The sequence below is a fragment of the Myripristis murdjan genome, chromosome 4, assembly GCF_902150065.1.
Source record: "Myripristis murdjan chromosome 4, fMyrMur1.1, whole genome shotgun sequence".
Taxonomy (NCBI): Eukaryota; Metazoa; Chordata; class Actinopteri; order Holocentriformes; family Holocentridae; genus Myripristis; species Myripristis murdjan.
In genome coordinates this window covers 22,057,476-22,077,173 of record NC_043983.1, presented here as the reverse complement: position 1 = coordinate 22,077,173, position 19,698 = coordinate 22,057,476, and the positions used below count along the sequence as shown (strand labels likewise).

At 40.9% G+C, this 19,698-nt stretch overlaps 1 protein-coding gene across 1 annotated transcript; it reads right to left on the bottom strand.

Annotated features, from left to right (window-relative positions):
- Window positions 1–1,232: 1,232 nt before the first annotated feature.
- pomgnt1 (protein O-linked mannose N-acetylglucosaminyltransferase 1 (beta 1,2-)) lies at window positions 1,233–18,739 on the bottom strand. Its single transcript, XM_030050002.1, has 22 exons — window positions 18,615–18,739; window positions 18,164–18,398; window positions 17,910–18,012; window positions 16,317–16,432; window positions 16,108–16,173; window positions 15,811–15,924; window positions 14,597–14,714; window positions 14,304–14,402; window positions 12,970–13,097; window positions 12,549–12,619; window positions 11,743–11,818; window positions 11,541–11,624; window positions 11,006–11,047; window positions 10,690–10,748; window positions 8,586–8,658; window positions 7,463–7,591; window positions 6,073–6,198; window positions 5,711–5,775; window positions 5,527–5,571; window positions 5,157–5,292; window positions 4,269–4,378; window positions 1,233–3,968 (listed from the first exon to the last, which is right to left on the bottom strand). The coding sequence occupies exons 2-22, from the start codon at window positions 18,281–18,283 to the stop codon at window positions 3,887–3,889; spliced, it is 1,962 nt and encodes a 653-aa protein (XP_029905862.1). The 5' UTR covers window positions 18,284–18,398; window positions 18,615–18,739; the 3' UTR covers window positions 1,233–3,886.
- Window positions 18,740–19,698: the final 959 nt, after the last annotated feature.

The following is a 19,698-nucleotide window of genomic DNA, read 5'->3' as shown; positions in this document are numbered from 1 at the left end:
CCCTCCGTGCTCTCGGAGGGATGGATTCAAAGCCACCCAATCAATATTCCATCTACATCCCAGCCATCAGCCTCCATGGTCTGCTCATCAGAATGTTCAATAGGTCAAAAATGACATTTAAAAGGCGCCGTTCCCACTACTTAGGCTTTGATGCAAACCGACGATTTTTGACTGACAGGCAAAATGACCAGGTTTTAGGGCTGGGCTTGATAATGACATGCGGCCCAGACCCAAGTCCTACAATCTGAGGAGATAGTTGGCTTCATTGTGCGTGTGTATGTAGCCGTGGAAACAATAGACACTCATGAACAAAATGTCACATGACCTGGTGGCTTTTATGAAAGGAAGGCTGATGGACACACGCACACACACACACACACACACACACACTCGCAAGACCTTACCTATCACTTGAGATTCAGTCAGTCACGAACAAAGACCTGAGTGTGCAGCTCCATGCTCACATTAGACCCGATGCAAAGATAAGTAAAGAAAAAAAATCTGGGGGAAATACTGATAAACACACAGGAACGTCTCTAGGCTGGAGTCATTTCACTCTCATTTTAAAGGTGCACTATGCAAAATTACTGAGGGGCTGATTTAAGTGAGGATGCTTTAGACTCCACTGACAAAACACATGGAGTAAGCATGTAATTCACTGATGATGAGAACCGTGTACATTAAAGCATCAAATTACATGCTTATTCCATGTTTGTTTTTACAGTTGTGCCTTAGCGTCCTCCCTTAAATCGACCCTTGACAATTATGCATAGCACACCGTCAAAGTTATTCTAAAGGTTAATAGAACCTAGATCTTATTTGCTACTCATTAACCACTCATTCGCTACTATTTGGATGTATAATAACCTTCTCATGCTGCAAAATGTGTCCGACATGGAAATAAAAAACATGTATTTCCTACAGCTGGACTGGCCTCAACGCCAAGCCAAGTCCTCTCTTTGTGTTGCTCTGGGAAATCAGATCACAGGTTATGAAATCATGGAGATGAGCGGGTGAGACTGAACTGGAAGGACAGGGCAGGAAGCCGCGTTTGTCCTTGGTCAGCCGCAGTGGTTGCGGAAATTCACCAAGCCGGGAGGATTTGCATACATTTCCCTAGCTACGTGCATTTCCCCTCACCGTTGCTTTGCCTGGCGCTCTCCTGGGAAATCTGCAGGTATGCACAAGGCCACAGGAGTACAACATTAAGCTAAGAATAACAATAGCTCCAAGTTTATTCCATGAATAGCAATAATACATCCATCAATATGAATAATTTAAGCAATAACAGCCATATAGCCTCCAAAAAAAAAAAGAGGCATCACTTCATGACTTGTAAAAAAAAACACCTTTATTTATTTCCATGACAAAAGATATTGGAACTCACACACGTCAATCTGCATTTGAAACACATGTCTACAGATCATCATCCTCATAGCCACAGATACAACGTACCTTTCGATATTTTTCAAGTCATTTCACCACATTTAAATGAAATCAGCTGTTGGGCAGATGATGATATGCTCACTGACTATGGTTAAGTTTTATCCACTCAACTGAACAAAAAAACTACAAAACCCAGAATTTAAAATGACTAGAACAAAACAAAAAAAAAAAGCGAAAAAGAGAAAGTGTGCAGTCTCTAGATCATTTTTAAATACCTCAATTTTCCATAGCACACGTTAACATTATTCTGTAACAATATTGGCCATAATACTGATCAATGAGTGTTGTCTGTAATAGTAAATATGCGGTTGTTTGCATCACGGTGTAATGCATAAACAACCACGCAAAAAATCACACAATGAAATGAAATCAACACTACAAATACTAATATTGTTGCATTAAAATATGATTGAAAAACATTCAGTCATTCCGTGAGCAGTGTCACATCTGAAATGACAGAGACACTGAAATGGTTGGAAAGCAGTTACAAACGAGTGGGACGACTGGGGAGACAGCGTCATCGCAAGGACAGAAAATTGGTTGTAAGGAGGACGTGTGTGAAATATGGGCTGCGTCCCCCGCTGTGACCGGCGGTTATGATGCAGTTTCCTCCTCACTCTTCCTACAACGCACAACGGTCTGTGTGCAGTCACGTGGCAGGCAGAGCGTAAAGCCGAAGGTACAGAGTTCGGTCATTACAGATTTCAGTGGCAGTCATGTAAGCTCCACAATCCTATTCCATGGCTGTTAAGAATTAGTGAAGCAAACTGGAATATTTTTTCAGAAGAATTTGTATTTTTTAGCAGCCAAGCAACATCAATTCCTCAAGGCGTATTCAAATTTTACTGTTCCATAGCACAAATGCACCGTCACATTGGTGGGTGCTAAAACTACAAACAAGACCTTCTGTTTTAGATCACAAAACAATAGCATCTCTTCACTACCTCTTCATGACGCATTTCTGTTGGATCTTTTGTGACTTTTATATCTCTGTTCAATACTGGTGCCTGAAGGCTGTGTCAGAGACCTGTCAATGCGATCGCCGCTCCTTGGTCACTGATAGAGGTGGATAAAAGTCATAAAACACCTAATACCAATTGAAATATTTGATTGTCCCTTTTCTTAAGCTGTGAAATGGTGAAACATGGTGAGTTAAAAAGGATTTACTGTTAGCAATCTGACCTGTACCCTGCCAACACCCACATGGGCCTGGTGCATACATATGGAAGAATGAAACAGTGTTGATACGTATCTGCATGCAAAAGCCGTTGGTTCGAAGTTAGCAACATGGGCTCAGAGCACAATCTGGCCAAACTCTTCGGCATTGGCTCTGGCAGGGAGTTATGTAGTGTTCAAGTGTTAAAGAGTCTCCAGTTTCCCTCAAGAAAAAAGTGATCTGAGGCAACTGATCCAAGCAGTCATAATAGTAAAACCCACAGGGCTATATCAACTCCTTCAATCAATCTCAATATCTAATGCTGAAAAATAAGTTGACCCTTTTCTCTTCAAAAAAATATATATGCATATACATTATTTCATTATCTGTAAACGTTAGACTCTTAAAAAATGCACCGATCTTGATAAAAGTAGATTAAAAAAACAAACCCCCAAAACTCCTTGTTGATTGGTAAATGTAAAATAAATAGAGATAAGTTAAAATGTATGTACAGGATGGACAAAGCACTCAGTAGTTAAAAACAAAACTAAACACAAAAGCTAGCTGTATTCTGGTTGGGCGGGTTCAATAGGAAGCCATTGTCCAGTAGTGTGTGTATGTGTGTGTGTGTGTGTGTGTGTGTGTGTGTGTGTGTGTATGAGGGTGTGTGTTTGTCCCCTCCTCGCTGAAAAGCTACAGTTGAACTGGAGCATCAACTTTCCTCTCTTGCCCTTTTCATCTCCTCGGTTGACTGAAAGGGCGGGCTGCGCGTCATCCGACAGTTGTCAAGGAGACCCTTCAAAGCCCTGTAAATGTTAACCGATTCCCTTTCACGCATCGCCTTCTCTTGGCCAATCTCCTCTCTCACATCCTCCCTCCTCCCGCTACTGAAGCAAAGGACAGCAGTATGGCACAGTGGACCTGCAAATCGTTTTGGTTTTATGGCTAGGTTTAACCAAAAAAAAAAAAAAAAAAAAAAAACTGGTTAAACTCATTTAAAATATATCCACATGTGCAGTGACAGAAAACTGCCGATTCCCACAACTGTTGCTCCTCAGGCCCTGCATGGATACAGCAGTGCTTTGTAGTGTTTATCTTCCTTCCACCACAGAAGAACTATATTTCCCAGGTATCCTCACGAATGTACATTTAGTGCCTAGGACTATCATTTTTGTAGTGGTTGTGGGTGGAGAAGAGAGAAGAACTGTTAAGTTAAGACCTGGGCTGGTGGAAATCGTAAGTTCATGTCTGCTAGTGGCGCCTGGTGAGCGTTGGACTTCACGTCTATATCTGCTCCACGGGCGCTCCCTCTTCTTTGGGTGGAGGCTCCAAGTGAATGGGAGTGATGTTGGCTGGCTTCTTCGCACTGGCCGAGGGCAAAAACAAAGGATTAAATGATTAAGTGGTGGTGGTGGGCGCGATTGCAAATAAGAAAGGAGGAAATATGGCAAGACAGAAACAGAATGAAGAAAGAAGGGGCGAGCAGTGATGAACAGCAGGAGAGGGGGAGATATTACAACGCCTATGCTTTGATCAGCTTGGTTACCAGGAAAAAATGTTGTCATTTTATGTTTCTGCACACTTAGTGCCAAACACAGATACATTGAAATGTGTACATATCTGAACCAAAAGTAGGTTGCATATGAACATTTCAACGTAGACTTACGAGTATGGAGATATTGGGACAGCCACCACCAGGACGTGATTCCTTTTTCTGAAGAGCCGCCACAGGCCTTTGTGGTACCCCCGCACGTCCAGGTCCCAAACATGGAGGCACTGAGGAGCAAGGAGGCAAACTCATATATGACAACATATATTCAAATGACACTTATCTTTCAGCACCTCTTCAAAATTAAACTGTGAGCTTCTGAATCCCTGGATGAGAATTAAGTGGAACATGATGTACAATCAGGAAGGCAGGAAGACAAGTATTTTAGCTAAATCTGTTATTGTAATTACTCTAAAAAAAAAAAAAAGTCAACTGTTCTTGACTTTTTAATATTTAACAGCAGCTGTCAGCAATGTTGTTTTGTGTTGTTGCATTGTCTTTTGTGTGCCTAAACGTGCTGTTATTGTGTCCCGCCACCATGGTACATAGTGGGCGGGACATTACATCACCATGGTGGCATCTGTGTGTGTGTGTGTGTGTGTGTGTGTGTGTGTGTGTGTGTGTGTGTGTGTGAGTGTGTGTAGACACATTCTTATTAACACAATAACTTAAAAACAATGCATGGTACAAAATGTGGACAGTAAGCACAAAGTAGATAATCTGACTGCACCTTGCTGCATACATCTCCACAGTAATGAGGAAATTATGTTTTTGGAGCTTCTATAACTCCTAAAAGCTTTATGACACTGAAGTATTATTGATATAGCCCATGTGTTATGTGAGGACAAGTACAGTAATACAGAAATGTTTACAATTTAATGAACTGCCATCTTCATGAATGACCTAATAACACGCATACATATGACATGGTTATGAACTGCTTTTACAATTCCTAAAATTGCAGTAACAACGGCCACGGCTGTTACAACCCCCTTGCCCGTCTACCTTGGCGAGCTCAGTCCAGGTAGATGTGTCGGTCTCGGTCTCCATCTTGATGTACATGACGTAGGTCTTCCCCTCAGAGTCTGGCAGGAACGAGTCCTCACATGGGTTCTTAGTGTGGTCCAGCACCTCGGCCTCCCTGGCGAACACACACACACAATGGTTTTAAGTATGCATTTATTATGCACCAAAATATTTCAACGCTTATTTATTTAGTTATTTTTTTGGTGGTGGGGTTTAATATAAGCACAGCAAATTTACACATTTTTGCACTTTCCTACCATTTGTCATTGATCTAATATTTAACTGCCAATTATAATACAGCCGTGGCAAATTGTCTGTGGGCTTAATGCCTTTTGTGACGATTACTCACTTCAACAGGTTTTGGATCTCCACCTCGTAGGCATCCTTCTTCAAACTGTTAGGACCAGACACAAAAATGCTGAGAGACACGCATGCAACCAATGTCTAAGTACTCTACCCATATAGTTAGAGAGCTTATGACATGGAAGAAATGGCACATAAATGACAAGAGGTGACGTAACGTGTTTACAAACCTGTCAACATTCTTCAGCTGTACATTGGGAACCGTGTTGAACTTGTGTTTCTTGAAATATACTTCCTTTAAGAGGGGACAGAAAAGACATGGGTTCACACATTACAACATTATGCTCAGCTCAATGCTAAATCAACACGACACTGTATTTTATATGCATAAAGACGCACAAAATGAGCCTTGGCAATTTTTTTTTTTTTTTTTTAAATGAGGTAGTGCACAAGAAGACAATGTCAAGCTATTTTGACCAGAAATTTATGACTAGTGATATCTGCCTCTCATCATAGTGTTTTCGGTTTTTAACTTACACAATGTTAAATTGTTAAAATCCAAACTGCATTTTTTTTTTGCCCTAGTCCTTACATGGAAATAGCCATTCATGTTGAGCCCAATGATGCCAAAGTGGTAGGAGCGGGACACATCAGGGATGATGCATTCTCTGCCCTTCCTCTGCTCCGGCATACGCATCCACATGTCCCAGTCCCACAGCTGCAACCACAGACAGAAAACAACTTGTTGACCATTGTTAAACACATAGAGTGTGTATGTATACACTACAAACACACACACACACACACACACACACACACACACACGCACACGCACACGCACACGCACACGCACACGCACACGCACATGCACTTACAAGCGTAACTACACATTCAGTGTCTCACATACAGGAGTAAATAAAAATTCTAATAAAAATACATTAACCAATTTTTTTTTTAAAACATAAAAAACACATATTTTGGGTTGCGTGGCTTAGAAGACAGAGCGGTCATCTGGTAAGGTTCCTGGTTTGATTCCCAGCTCCTCCAGATAATGTGCTGAAGTGTCCTCGAGCAAGACACTGAATCCTGATGGGCGGATCGGCACCTTACTGGTAGCCCTGCCAGCAGTGTGTGAACATGTGTGTGAATGTGAGGTAAAATATTTAAAGTGGTCAGTAGACTGGCAAAGCACCAGAGAAATGCAGTCCATTTAACATTCACATTTGTAGCAAAAAATCATCAAATTTGGTAATCAAAAAGCTAAAGAATAAAGACTTGTGCTGGTGCTGTGACATTTTACAGTTGAACAATAACTTTCTCAACTTGTTAATACGTTCCGCACCACCATCTGCTCATTTGATTACTTGCTACTCTGCCAACTCACAATACAAAGCATTGTAAACATTGGAGTCTGCTGGACAAACGATTTAAAGCCCCTCCTCCACGCAAAAATGTGTTTTTCTTGTCCCCTAAAATATCGGACCTCGACTACACTGACTCGTATCTGTGCAAAGTTTTCAAAAAGAAAAGCACCAACTTGAAATGGCTGCTTCACATGAACAAGATTACTGAGATTCGCAGAAAAAAATAGCATTTTTCACGACTGGATTATGAATTATAGCACAAAATTTGCGACTGTAGTGGGATGGGACTTGCGCATCCTTGAGCAGAGCTCTGGTTACAGGTAAGTGTGTGAGCAGCTAGGGCGGTGGGTGGGGACTATTTCCATATTCATAGATCTGCACATTCTAATGAGGGCAAGGTTTAGTGTTACATTTAAGGCACTTTAAGTTGTTTTTTCATGGAAAAAATTCAAAATATGTATTATTGATGAACAGATTATTTTTACTGGCTTAATAAATGACTGGAAGGGGACTTTAATGATAGCACTGCTTTTAAATTATCAAGTGCTTTTTAATGCAATACCAGTTGGTAATATCCACCAGCCATCCAACATCAGTCAGGTTCTACAAAGCATGCACCTTTTCGGGTGTAGGCCACTTTGGCTCCAGTTCGTCCTTGTAGAGGCTCTTTTTAAGCACCCAGCCCAGGCCTGGCATACTCTCCACTCTGTACAGTAAGGCTGGGTCCTCCGCTGTGTGCTCATAGCCCTGTACAACAGATAGCAATTTTATGAATGAAACATATAGCAAGGATTTTATGTGGACATAAACTCTTCGGAGCGTGTAATTCAGGAGGGAATGGTGAGGGGAAATGGTTGAGGCAACAGCGGTGCAAGAGAAAGATGAATAAAGAGAGACAGTGACTTATTCAGATGGAGAAAAGTTATGGGACAGATCAAAGTGGAGCTAGTTTCAGTTCAGATGATGAACACATAACACCTAAAGTGAAAAAAAAAAACGAACAAAACAAGCAGAGACAAACAGGTAAGCAGACACAAAACAGATGCCGAGGCATGAGCCTTCTCCAGATATCTCAGCTTTTAGCTCAGTGGTAAAAGGTAAAATGACATTCAACTCACTATATTCATTGTTATTCTAGAGGTCGCTATGAGAAATCTCAATCTTTCTAGACATTTGGACATGCAATTGTTAACAGCTACATGAAATAGCACACACATCTGCACCTTTTGACTGTAACAGATGAATTTTAAATTCAAAAGAAAACTTGTGGGATTATTTGTGTGTTCAAAAATATGAATGGCTTGTACTATTAGTTATAAAACTACTAATAATTTATGTATTTTTATGTAGGCAGAAAAAAAAGTTGTTAACTTCAGGAGAAATTTCTTTCACGCCCACAACTTAGATAAAATACCTGGAGGTGTTCAGGTAAAAAATATCATCACCAGGTAGTGTTTATGCCAACCACAGTGGGCTACAGAGAGTTTTAGCAGAAAGTGTGGAACAAAAAAAAAAGAAGAACATCTAAGCAGTTGACAGATGGATAAAGAGATGAAAAGGATGCCCAACAGATGAGACAGAAAGTTTTTGGATAAATCAGATCAAAGAGATATAGGGGCGCATAAAACTAAGCAGGGAGCTACACAGGCGACTGAAAAAGAACGTGACATGAGCAAAGTTTTGTGAGAGAAGGAATGACCAGATGAAAAGAGTTAGTGAGACAATTACGCAGACCACTGACCTGGTCGTTCCAGGCTGAGATGCAGTACAGACTGTCATCCTCATTCAACAGGTGGATGGTCTGGCTCAGAAAACTAGGGCAGTAACATAATGAACAGCAACAGGCAGAATCAGTCAACAGTGATGACAATGTGATCATAAATGGTAGTGTGTCCCACAAAGACGCGGGAACGTCGGCATTAATATTCACACCATCACACCCACAAATAACATCATCAGTATGATTACTTCTGTCATTCAACAGGTGGCGGCTCTGACTCAGAAAACCAGGACAACTGCTATTATTGCATCCACATTATCATCCATCAATCATACAACAGCAACAACAGCTTTGTAGATAAGTCACTACCTGAACACATCGTGCCCACACTGCATCAACACACACTCCACATTTAATAGAACAGCCAAACAATCTTCTGCTTTCAGTGACTGTGAACCAAGCTGTCTGGAAGAGCTATTTGTACAGCCATAAACACAGACAAAAACACATTTAAAAATAATAACAAATACATGAATACTATTCTAGAAAAAAGCTTGTCTTTCTCTATATGATGGCAGGCTTTGGTTTTCACTACTCCCTAACTGAATGCCTAATGCTAATTTCAGAAGGCATGTTTACCGAGGCAAACTGGCATTAAAACTGAGCCAGATGACAGCTGGGAACGCTTCTGAGCCATTTGAAGTTGATGCTTCAAAAAGGGTAGTCGGCCCAGAAGAGGAGCTGGCACATTTACAGCAGAAAATACATTTCAAAGTCATGGCTATCCAACAAAGGAAAATTGAAGTTCACAGGAGTGCTCAAAGCAGCTTGATCGGTGTGGATTTACTGCCATCTAGTGGTGATTACAGCTGGAAGTGCTGGGTCTAGGATGTGTGACTGGGGCCTTCATATCTCAGCTACCTCTTTAAGGTGTTCATAACTATTTCTTAAACAATGCAGGAATGTAACTCTTTAAGGATAATATAAAATATATATACTATATTTAATATGTTCATTGTATTTTCCAAATGTTTACTGAGCTTTTTAAGTATCCTGTTCTGAGAGCAAGTGCAACTGCAAGTGTTTATAGAGCTTCTAGGTGGCAAATAATATCAAAAATGCAAACCCTGAAAATAAATATCATCAGGATTTCTTTTATCTCTGATAGAACCACTTGACAACAGTATCAACCTGCACATTCAGTTAATTTAAGCCTCCAATGCGCACTTGTTACATATGAACATCGATTGCATTCAATCTAATGCCAAACAAGGTCACAAAATGATGATTAAGTCTGTTGCTTTTTGACAAAACTCCATGCATTTTGCATTAATTTGGACACTGGAAAGCTGGTGTCTGTGATGATATTCTGCGCTGATGCACATTAGAATTTAAATCACTGCCAGAAGAGGGAGACAAATCACACCAAACTTCAAAGTTCTGCGGAGAGGTTTTAATTGCAGCAGTAAGTAGTTTAATGATTATAAACGTGAGCTTGTAATTGTAGGGTGCACGGGTAAAAATTCCTCAAAACTGGGAACATTAGGTGAGGCTAAGGCCCTCTGATACAAACTACAGAGCTTGATCAAAACCTTAAACTGTTCCAGTGAAGCTGGTCAGAAGCGACCATGTCTGGGTTCCAAAAATCCCATAAATCACTGTTTACAGTCTCAAAAGTTTTAAACAAATAAAACGAGGCGAAAACCCCCTTGCTTAACTGTCATAGTGGTCAAGAAAAAACTAAAATTGGATAAAATGGAAGAAACCTTTATCACCACAGAGCGAGGGAAGCCCTTCCAGGCCTGACAGGTGTGCAAGAGGTGCTGACCCAGTCTGCAAATTACCAAAGCAATGCTATCATATTATTAAAGAAGACACACTAGCAGACAAAGCAAAGACAAGAAAAGCAGCAGGAGGCCAGTGACACCAGCACAATACGATGATCGGCCACAAAGGTGAGGCCGTCCCAACAACGGGAAGTGTATTCATGTGTGTTATTGTCCATCCCGGAGCAACTGCTTAAGAAAGAATCTGTTCCAAAAATTGACCCTTTTACATAAGGGTAAAAAATAGGGGACAGCAGTGGGAGTACAAGCTCTCAGGGACATTGTGAACAGATGCCTACCTAAAGAAGTCAATGGAGATGTCCAGGTCCTCCTCTAGGACAATGGCAAAGTTAGCATCCTGGTGAAAACGAAAAATAATATATGATGGACATGGTATTTATCAGGTACTTTGGCCAAGAGGCGCATATATCGGCACGATCACCATCCAAATGACAACAAGTTAGAGTGGAATACAGCACAGAGTGAGGGAACCAGCTTGGCTAAATACAGCTTTATAACAACGCTCAGGCCGAGATTCAACATATAAACCATCAGAATGGCTAATTCACTTGCTGTCTATGTTGAAACAGAACTTATTGGTAGCGATGTACTCACTGGGTGTAGGTTGAAGGTTGCAGTCAGGCTCGCCTTGTAGTGCTAACATGATAAGAAGAAGAGACACTGGTGAGATTGTTGTTTCTGGCACTGACAACACTAAACCGATAAATGCAGCACTGCTGGAGATCTCAGTTATGTCATCTGCGTATTAGTCATTCACATATTCTTTACATCTGCATTTACATCCATTTTGGTTCTCTATTCTTTAAAATATTGTCTGGCTTTAGATATCCAAATTCTGGTAATTGTTTGTGACTCTAATTGTAAAACTATGTTTGTATGAAATGGATGCTCTGGTGATTAATTCCACTGGGCTGAACTGTGATGACAAGATTTACACCTTGATTTAGATTTCTTATTTGGTTTAGTGATAAATTACTGACTGAGATTCTGCAGCTGATTTTCTTTGCAGAGGGAATATGCAGTACGGATGCTTGTATGTAAACACTCCAAAACAAAGACCCAGTGACTTCAGCTGATATGTGCCATAACACACCATTAAACCTCAAAACTGGAGGTGATTATTGATTACCTGGGACACTCTGGCATTCTTGATGCTAATGGGTGTGTGCTGAACTCCCTTGAGACCAAACAGCTCCACCACATCCATCGGCTCCTGTGTCCCAAACACACACACACACACAAACACACAGTTGGTGATAAATTGGTGTACTGGCCAGAGTTTGCCAAGACAATATAACATGGGCAAGAAGGAGGAGGGGAAAACCCAGTACCTCATAGTATCCATCGATGAAGACTGTGATCATCTGTGGGTTGACGCCATGAGCTGAGAGAAGCGATCTCAACATCCTAAAAACAGAGGAGAGGAAGGAGAACCGTTTGTTTGTGATTTCATTTTAGACACAAGGAAGGAACAGGGGTAACTGGTCAGCGGATTTATATCATTATATCACTGAGTGTTTTTGTTTTTTTTTCCAAAATGTCACAGAGATGGGCAGATAAATTGCAATTTCCCCTCTTGTTAATTCTAAGCATATTCTTAAGGAGGCTCCATCTATCTTCATTTATTCTAAAACCGCCTCGGTAATAAGGGTTTTTGCGCCACTGGAGGTATTTCTGGTATTTCCAATCTATTTTCTGTGTAATCAGTTTAAATGTTAACTCAACCAGAAATTAATTTACAAATATGAGAATATTTACTGTCAGTGGGCCTCCATTATCAAGATTTCTGTATAAGCAAGACACAGAGGCGGTCGTCTATCTGTTAAATACCAAGCAACTTCACAGATCCATTAAGTGAATGCTTTTATCCAAGGCTCCATATGGTGCTATGATAGCAAACATTTTATGGGCGGCCAAATTAATAATCAGACATATTACCGTGACTCAACTCACTGATGTAGAAAATATACTTTATGGAGTTACTGAACCAAATGAAACACACTGAATTTTCCTCTGGAGTCCCGGTAAATATCTGCCGTCTCTATTACAGACTCGGCCAAATAGCATGCTGTATAAATAAAATCTATTATTACTTGTATAATCATAATTTTTATTATTATCAGTTTCCAGGCATTACCGATACAGATAGTTGGGTCGGTTCCCAGCGATGACAGCCACTGGCACATTGAAGACATTATTGGTGGGGAGCTGGAATAAGAAACATGGCAAGATGTGTGGAAATGATTCGTGACAAGTTCACTAATTTGATGGATTATGGTTACAAATCAGTTTGTAAGAAGCACAATGTCTGCAGGCGTCAGCACATTAAATGTTGGTATGTAACAAAAAATAATTTATTAGCAAAAATTTGAAATATGCAAAACAATACTCTATTTAAGTCAGAATCAAATGTGTCTACATTGCTCACTGAAGCCTTTTAAGACTTTAAGGTTGCTATTTCCCTTTGTTACGCCATTCTCTGCTAAATATTGGCCAATAAAATAAAAGGTCTGAAACCAATTTGACAAAGCGATAAAACGTCCACGTGTTTGTCTTACAGGATCAGGGTTGAACTCGATGGGAGCCGGATCTTTGCAGCTACAGATGCTGCCGTAGCCTTCCACTTTACTGCAGAAGAGCTTCCTTCGCCTGTTCAGCTCTGTGTCCGCCCAGTGGCACTCAGCCTCTGCATGGGTGAGGAAACAAGGTCACACCTCACCAATCACAGTTTCTGCTTTTTGCCAAACACACCACACAGTCACTTATACAGAGGACTTCACAGTTTGGCTAGGTTTAAAATAGCCATGGCCTCGAACACAGTGCAACAATAGAAATGCACTCAGAGAAATGCAACACCTGCGCCACGTGCTGTTTTGGCACATATGCCCCTTGTATTATCAGATAGCAAATTTTAATGTCCTGACTTTTTAAAAATGCTAGTGAAGGTCCTCACCTGCAACTGACCTGCCAAGTAGGGGTGCACGATATTGACAAGATATCAAATTGCTATATTTCCAGGCATATTGCAATGTCAATATCGATTTCAATATTCAGAGACTATGGAAAAACTGCTTTATCTTTCAATCTGAAATGGCTAAAAAATGGTTTAATCAGGCCGTAAATTGAATGCACCTATTCCCATTAAGCTAACATCATCTAACATCAGGTGCAAACACATGCCTGATACTTTGACAGCATACTGCCAACTTTAACAGAAATTTTCAATATATCGCATGCTTTAATACTGCAATAGTGATATTTTTAACATACAGATGTCCCTCGCTATAACACGGTTCACCTTTCACGACCTCGCAGTTTCGTAGATTTTTTTTAGTGCAATTTTGCATGCTTTTTTTTTTTTTTTTTTTTACAGCGCATTGTGTTCTGCGTCCTGACTGGCTAAGGGACTGTAGACCATTGTCAATCAATCTCCTCTGTGCCATGTCTCCTGTACAGTACAGAATGCATTCAGCTTGCCTAAAATGTGTAGAAACAAACATCTATAATAACTGTAAAAAAAATAAAGCTGACTACTTCGCGGATTTCGCCTATTGGGGGTTATTTTTAGAACATAACTCCCGTGATTAACGAGGGACCACTGTATATCGTGCAGCAGTTTGATCCAAATCAGTCAAAAACTTTTGAAGTTATCATGCCCCTCTTTGGCCAATCAGTGTGAAAAATTAATCAGTTCTTTGTTGGCCTGTGATCAACCTTTCCACTGAGTTTCATGCAAATCATAATTTCATTCATAATTGCATTCATAATTTTTGAGATATCCTACAAACAAACAAACAAACAAACAAACAGACAGAGAAACAGACGGAATGGGGTGAAAACAACCAACGTCCTATTCTGTTGGTGGAGGTAATGATTCCAGACTGTATCGTACCTTCAGAGGCAGTGAGCTGCACCTCCGTCTTCAGCAGGACTGGGTCTCCCCACGTGGACAAAGCTGGGGACTTGGAGTGCTTCTCTCCATACACTTGGCCTGGAGATGAAAGAGCACACAAACACTCAAACAAGCAGGCAATGTGCGACACACACAAAACTCAGAATAGGAATGAATATATTGTGAGTGTGCCAGCAGATGAGCTCAAGAAGTGAAAATCTCTGTGTGTTGCTGAGCACGGAGCCAGTGGAGAGAACGGCGTCAGCTTCGAAAGGAAAAGTTGGTTCCTGTACCTCCTTTCTTCACAACCAGAGTCCACATGTCCCTCCAGCTGAGGTTGAGTGACACCTGGCTGCCCAGACCCTTCAACAGGTTCTTAGCAGCATCCTTCAAGTGGAATGTGCCCTCATCCTGCAAGTCAAGCGCACACACACACACGTCCATGTGGAAAACAGATACACAGGCAAACAAAGAGACACACACAGATTGAGAACAGGAATGTTAATCCAATGCACAAAAAAAATCACAAAATGTCTAAAGGAACAAAACTGACACATAAAAGGCAAAGGAAAGGACTGAAAGGAAACATTTTGAATATGATTTTTTTTTTTCTAATCCTTTGGCTACACTGAACATGAAATTTACCCGGTCCTGTTCTGGAGCGAGTGTACCATGGAATGGATCCTTTAACTTGTTCTTTTGACAGATTTTGGATCCAGCTCAGCTGTAAAAATTCAACTTTTTTGCCAAAACCATGTGCTATGAGCAAGTTAACATCTATAGCCTATTTAAGGGATGATGTTACTAAGCAACTGCCAGCCAGTACTGAAACAGTAAACGCCCACAGGGTGACCAGGACCAGTGGAAGCCCTGATTGATACAAAGTAGCCGATATGACCACTTCATTCATGCAAAGGCCAGGAAAAATAAAAATAAATAAATAAATAAAATCTCACAATCAATCTACCAAAAGCTAGAGTCATTTCCTTCTTCCTTCATAGAGATAGAGATACTAAAAATAGAGATACTTTCCACTTGCGTGTGAAGGGGCCACGCACACCCAGAATAAAAAGAATATAAACAGAACACTGGTCTATTTTTATGTTTATAGAGAGGTATTCCACAGCGCATATGCACCTCTTGTGCACTCCTCTCATGCTCGGTGTGGCCGGTTTCACTGATTATAGTGGAGGCGTTTGCAGCAGCTGCTTCGTGAATGGACCAGATAGGTTACGTGTTCAGTGTAGTCAAGTGTTTAGAAGTAATGAATAAGTTTCATTAAGCCTGACAGCTGTCTTCTCCTTAAAGAGAAAATCTGTGTAGATTATAATAGCCTAATCTTTGCGCAACAGTGTTTGCTGTGCCATATCAGCAAATGAAACCCCTCCCGCTGACAAATTTATCACCTACACCCACCTGAAGAAATACAGAAAAAAAACTGACCTCGTGTAAGAAGCACACTTAAGTGAATATTTTACTCATCAGTGAGAAAGTGGCAATGACAGACCTTAATGGTAAAGATGAGGACTCGACCCCGGGTCACCATGTTGAGGAAGAGAATCATGGCTTCATCCTCATGGGGAGAGTAGGTGTCAAATATCCTCTTGGCCATCACATGGCCCTGTGAAAAATTCAAACAAACATACTATCAGAAAATTTAAATCGAATAAATCCAAAACAAAAGAAGTAGATAAGCAATAATCATCATTAGAAACCAAGTAAAGTTGTGTCATAGAGAGCTGAAAACACTGACAAAGACAAATCTAATTAGTTAATATTTTACATGAAGTATTTAGACTCTTACAGTAGCCTGGTTCAGAACTATCACGTGGATGCCTCTGCCCTGCTCCCGCATGTCATCCTCCAACACCTAAGGAAGAAAAAGAAAAATTAAACTTGCCTTTATCTATTTGCTGCGTCATCAAAGTACAATGGTTTCCTGTGCTATCCTCAAGAACGCATCCATGTTGCAGAGATGAATAATTAATAAATCAATAACTCTGCTGAACTTACAGTGGTGCCATCCACGGCCACATAGACCTTGGAGCGGCTGGAGTACACCTCGATGTCCAGGGCCTTGCGCCCACCAGCCGGCCTCCGTGGAGTCTCCATGTTGGGCATCGCATCCTCTGAAAAGATTATTCGGCTATCATGTATACTTCAGAATAAAAGTAGACTGGAACTGAAAAATTACTGCTGTTTAGATGCATGTACAACAAGGATCTACTTCTGACACAGGCCAAATACTTTTTTTAGAGGGTGAAGTTGGACAGAGGTGATGCTTCTTAATTACTGCCAATAACAGAATCATTCAAACCGAGAAATTAATGACCACATGAACTGAAAAGTTAGACTATTAAAGTGCAATGAACTGTGCACATTGCAAGAGCAGTGTGCAGGAATACATTTGGTTTATTTATGCTGTACTCCAATGCACCTGCACAAAGGAGGCTGACTGTGCAAGTTATCCATTGTTTTTCCAACTTCTACCGGTAATGAGCTAACATCCCAGCGGAGAGAGACACTACTTGCAAAATGGATTGGCCCCAGATGAAGTTGCCCTATTTGTCTTCGATGCATCTCTAAACCAACAAGGACACGACTTTTGTGCATCCCCTTAGTTGGATGATCCTTCTAAAACACGTGGCAAAGAGAAACAGCACTGGCAATTTATTATTCTCAAGTCTGCTAAATCCTTGTAACAGGAGAGTTTACCAGGACACAGGAGTCGGGTTAAGTAATTACACCAACACTCACATAGGACTCACATATCTTCTTCTAATGATTACATAGCATCCTTGAAATAAGTAATCACACTCACACCACCGACAGGGTGTGTGTGTGATACAGCATCGTAATCACGCCTTCACCCTCTGGACTGGGACTAAATACCTCCCTTTAACAAAAAGAAGGGCACATACAGAAAAAGTGTTTCTTATGTGAGTGGCTTGAAAAGAAATACAACCAGCACCAACTCAGCAGTTATGAGGCAAAAACACTGGCCTGCTATTTTAACTAACTTTAACCCAAAACATAAAACTTGCATCCAAACACACACATACACACACACACACACACACACACACACACACACACACACACACACACACACACATACATACATTACTGTCAGGAGTGCAATGGTTCAATAAACCCACGGTTTGGTTTGTACAGTTGTTTTTGGGTCACAGTTTCAGTTCGGTTCGTTTTGTACATTAGAGAGAACAAAACTATTTTCCACTACTACACCACTTCCACTACCACTAGTTTTCTATAATTTCCAATGTTCTCTGTACTTTGCTTTATTTGCAAATAAAACATATATTTCATTCAGAGATTTGGGACAACAACATGAAATCAACAAATGTTCTTACAATGGCGAACGTGCTGCTTAGACTATTTAAAACAAACATAATAATGCTTGCAATATAATCATTAATTCCTCAGCTCGGTGTCATCTCCCAGTGCCAAAATATGATGACTCATGAAACACTCTCGGTCACCCTAGACTTCCAAACATCCCTGGTGACAACTGTGTATGGAACGGTTTGTTTTGTGCACGACTCGGTTTTACACTCCTAAATAACGTGTGTGTGTGTCTCTCACCATACTCCTGTGCTGCCTCTTCCTCACTGGCGACTCTCCTTGTGTCCAGGATGAGTTTGATGTTGACTATGACAGTGATCAGCAGAAACAAGACAGCACCAGCCTGCAGGCAGAGGGGAAACCATCACACTGGGATCTCATTACATGCCCATTCAACTTAAGAGAACTGAGTTAGCTTTAATCCAAGACAAGACAGCACTCTGCAAATTGAATCTCAGTCTTCAGGGTTAAAAAAAAAAAAAAATAGTCCTGACCTGGCAGAATCGGCGGATCGTCCTCTTGTTGGTGAGTTTGTATTTCCAGGTGAGGTACAAGCTGCGCTGCTGGCGGGGGATGAAGGGCTTCGCTCGGGGATTGGGTGTCCAGGTCTCCATCCCTGACACCGGCCGTCACCAGAGAGCTCCAACCCTCCGCCTGTCCTCCCCCCTGCTGCCGACACACTGCTCCACAACACCGAGTACGGCTGGCGAGCCTGACTCACATTGTCACCTACAAAAAACAAAAACAAAAAAACAAATATGAGCCACAGGACAGGTGGTGGACAGGCTCTAGCCGCTAGCCAGCATTTTTAGCTAATGCTAGCTAGTTATTTTTAAAAGAAAAACCCGGGACAAAACTAATCATAACCAGCAGTCCCGACATTGAACGCACATGCTGCCCCTCTGTTTTTTGAAGTGTCGTGTTGCTGCTCGTAGTAAAACTCACAGAAACATCGCCAAGCTTCGCGTTACTGCTTGAATTCTCTGCTGCAGAAACAGCGATGCAGCTACAGTGGAGTAGATAGTCTCTGGCGCATGGAAAATGACGTCACCGTTTCCGTCCAAACTTCCTTCCAACCTTCGACCAATCCTTCCTTCCTTCCTTCTTTCTTTCCTTCCTTCCTTCCTTTTTTTACCTTTCACAATCTTCAGATGCACTACATTTCAACCAAAAGGCCAAAGATAATAGTAAAAATAACATTAAACTAGAGACAGTATGGCATTGAATATTTTCTTATTTATTTGGAAATACTGACAAGCACACAATGCAGTGATCATGCAGTAATAGTTAAACAAATTTTTTTTAACAACATAAAGCAAGGCCCCCCATCCACCCGCTTAACCACATACACACACCTAGATGAAATGAGATAAGAACAAAAACGAGAGAGAAAAATGTATGTTGGTATGCACATATCTCACACACACACACACAAACACGCACATATACATGACCAAATTCACATTTTGCCAGTGCCGGTGTCATTGTCTACGGACCGAATCACAGTGTTTATTTATTTAATTCTTTCTTCTTTTAACACAGTTTAATATCTTGGATGTGCAGTTCAAATTCTTCAAAGAAAACACTGAGGACATATCCAGCTGTAAGTGTCAATTATATAAACCTGATTACCTCACTGAGTGTCACTAAGTGTATATATTTTTTTTTCTGTCGGAAAAAAAAAAAAAAAAAGTTTCTTGACCCCTGGGTGTACAGCAGATGTGGAGTGTTGCAAGCCAGACCAACTTTTGCAAGAGGTAGCACAGAGCTGACAATAATGCACCATAAGCTTTGTTTTTTATGGCTCAAAATGATCATTTCAAATATGGCTGTCAGTAAGAGTGTTCGCATTTGTGACAAGAGCTCTGGAGATGGGAAAAGAAAAATAGACTCCTGTTTTGACTGTATCTGAATCGTAACTTTTTAGTGAAACATACACGTGGCAGCTTTCTAATCACTGGAATAGAAAGTCCACATGACAGTCCCAGCAGGATGTTAATCATTACAGCTTATATGGCTCCATATCAGT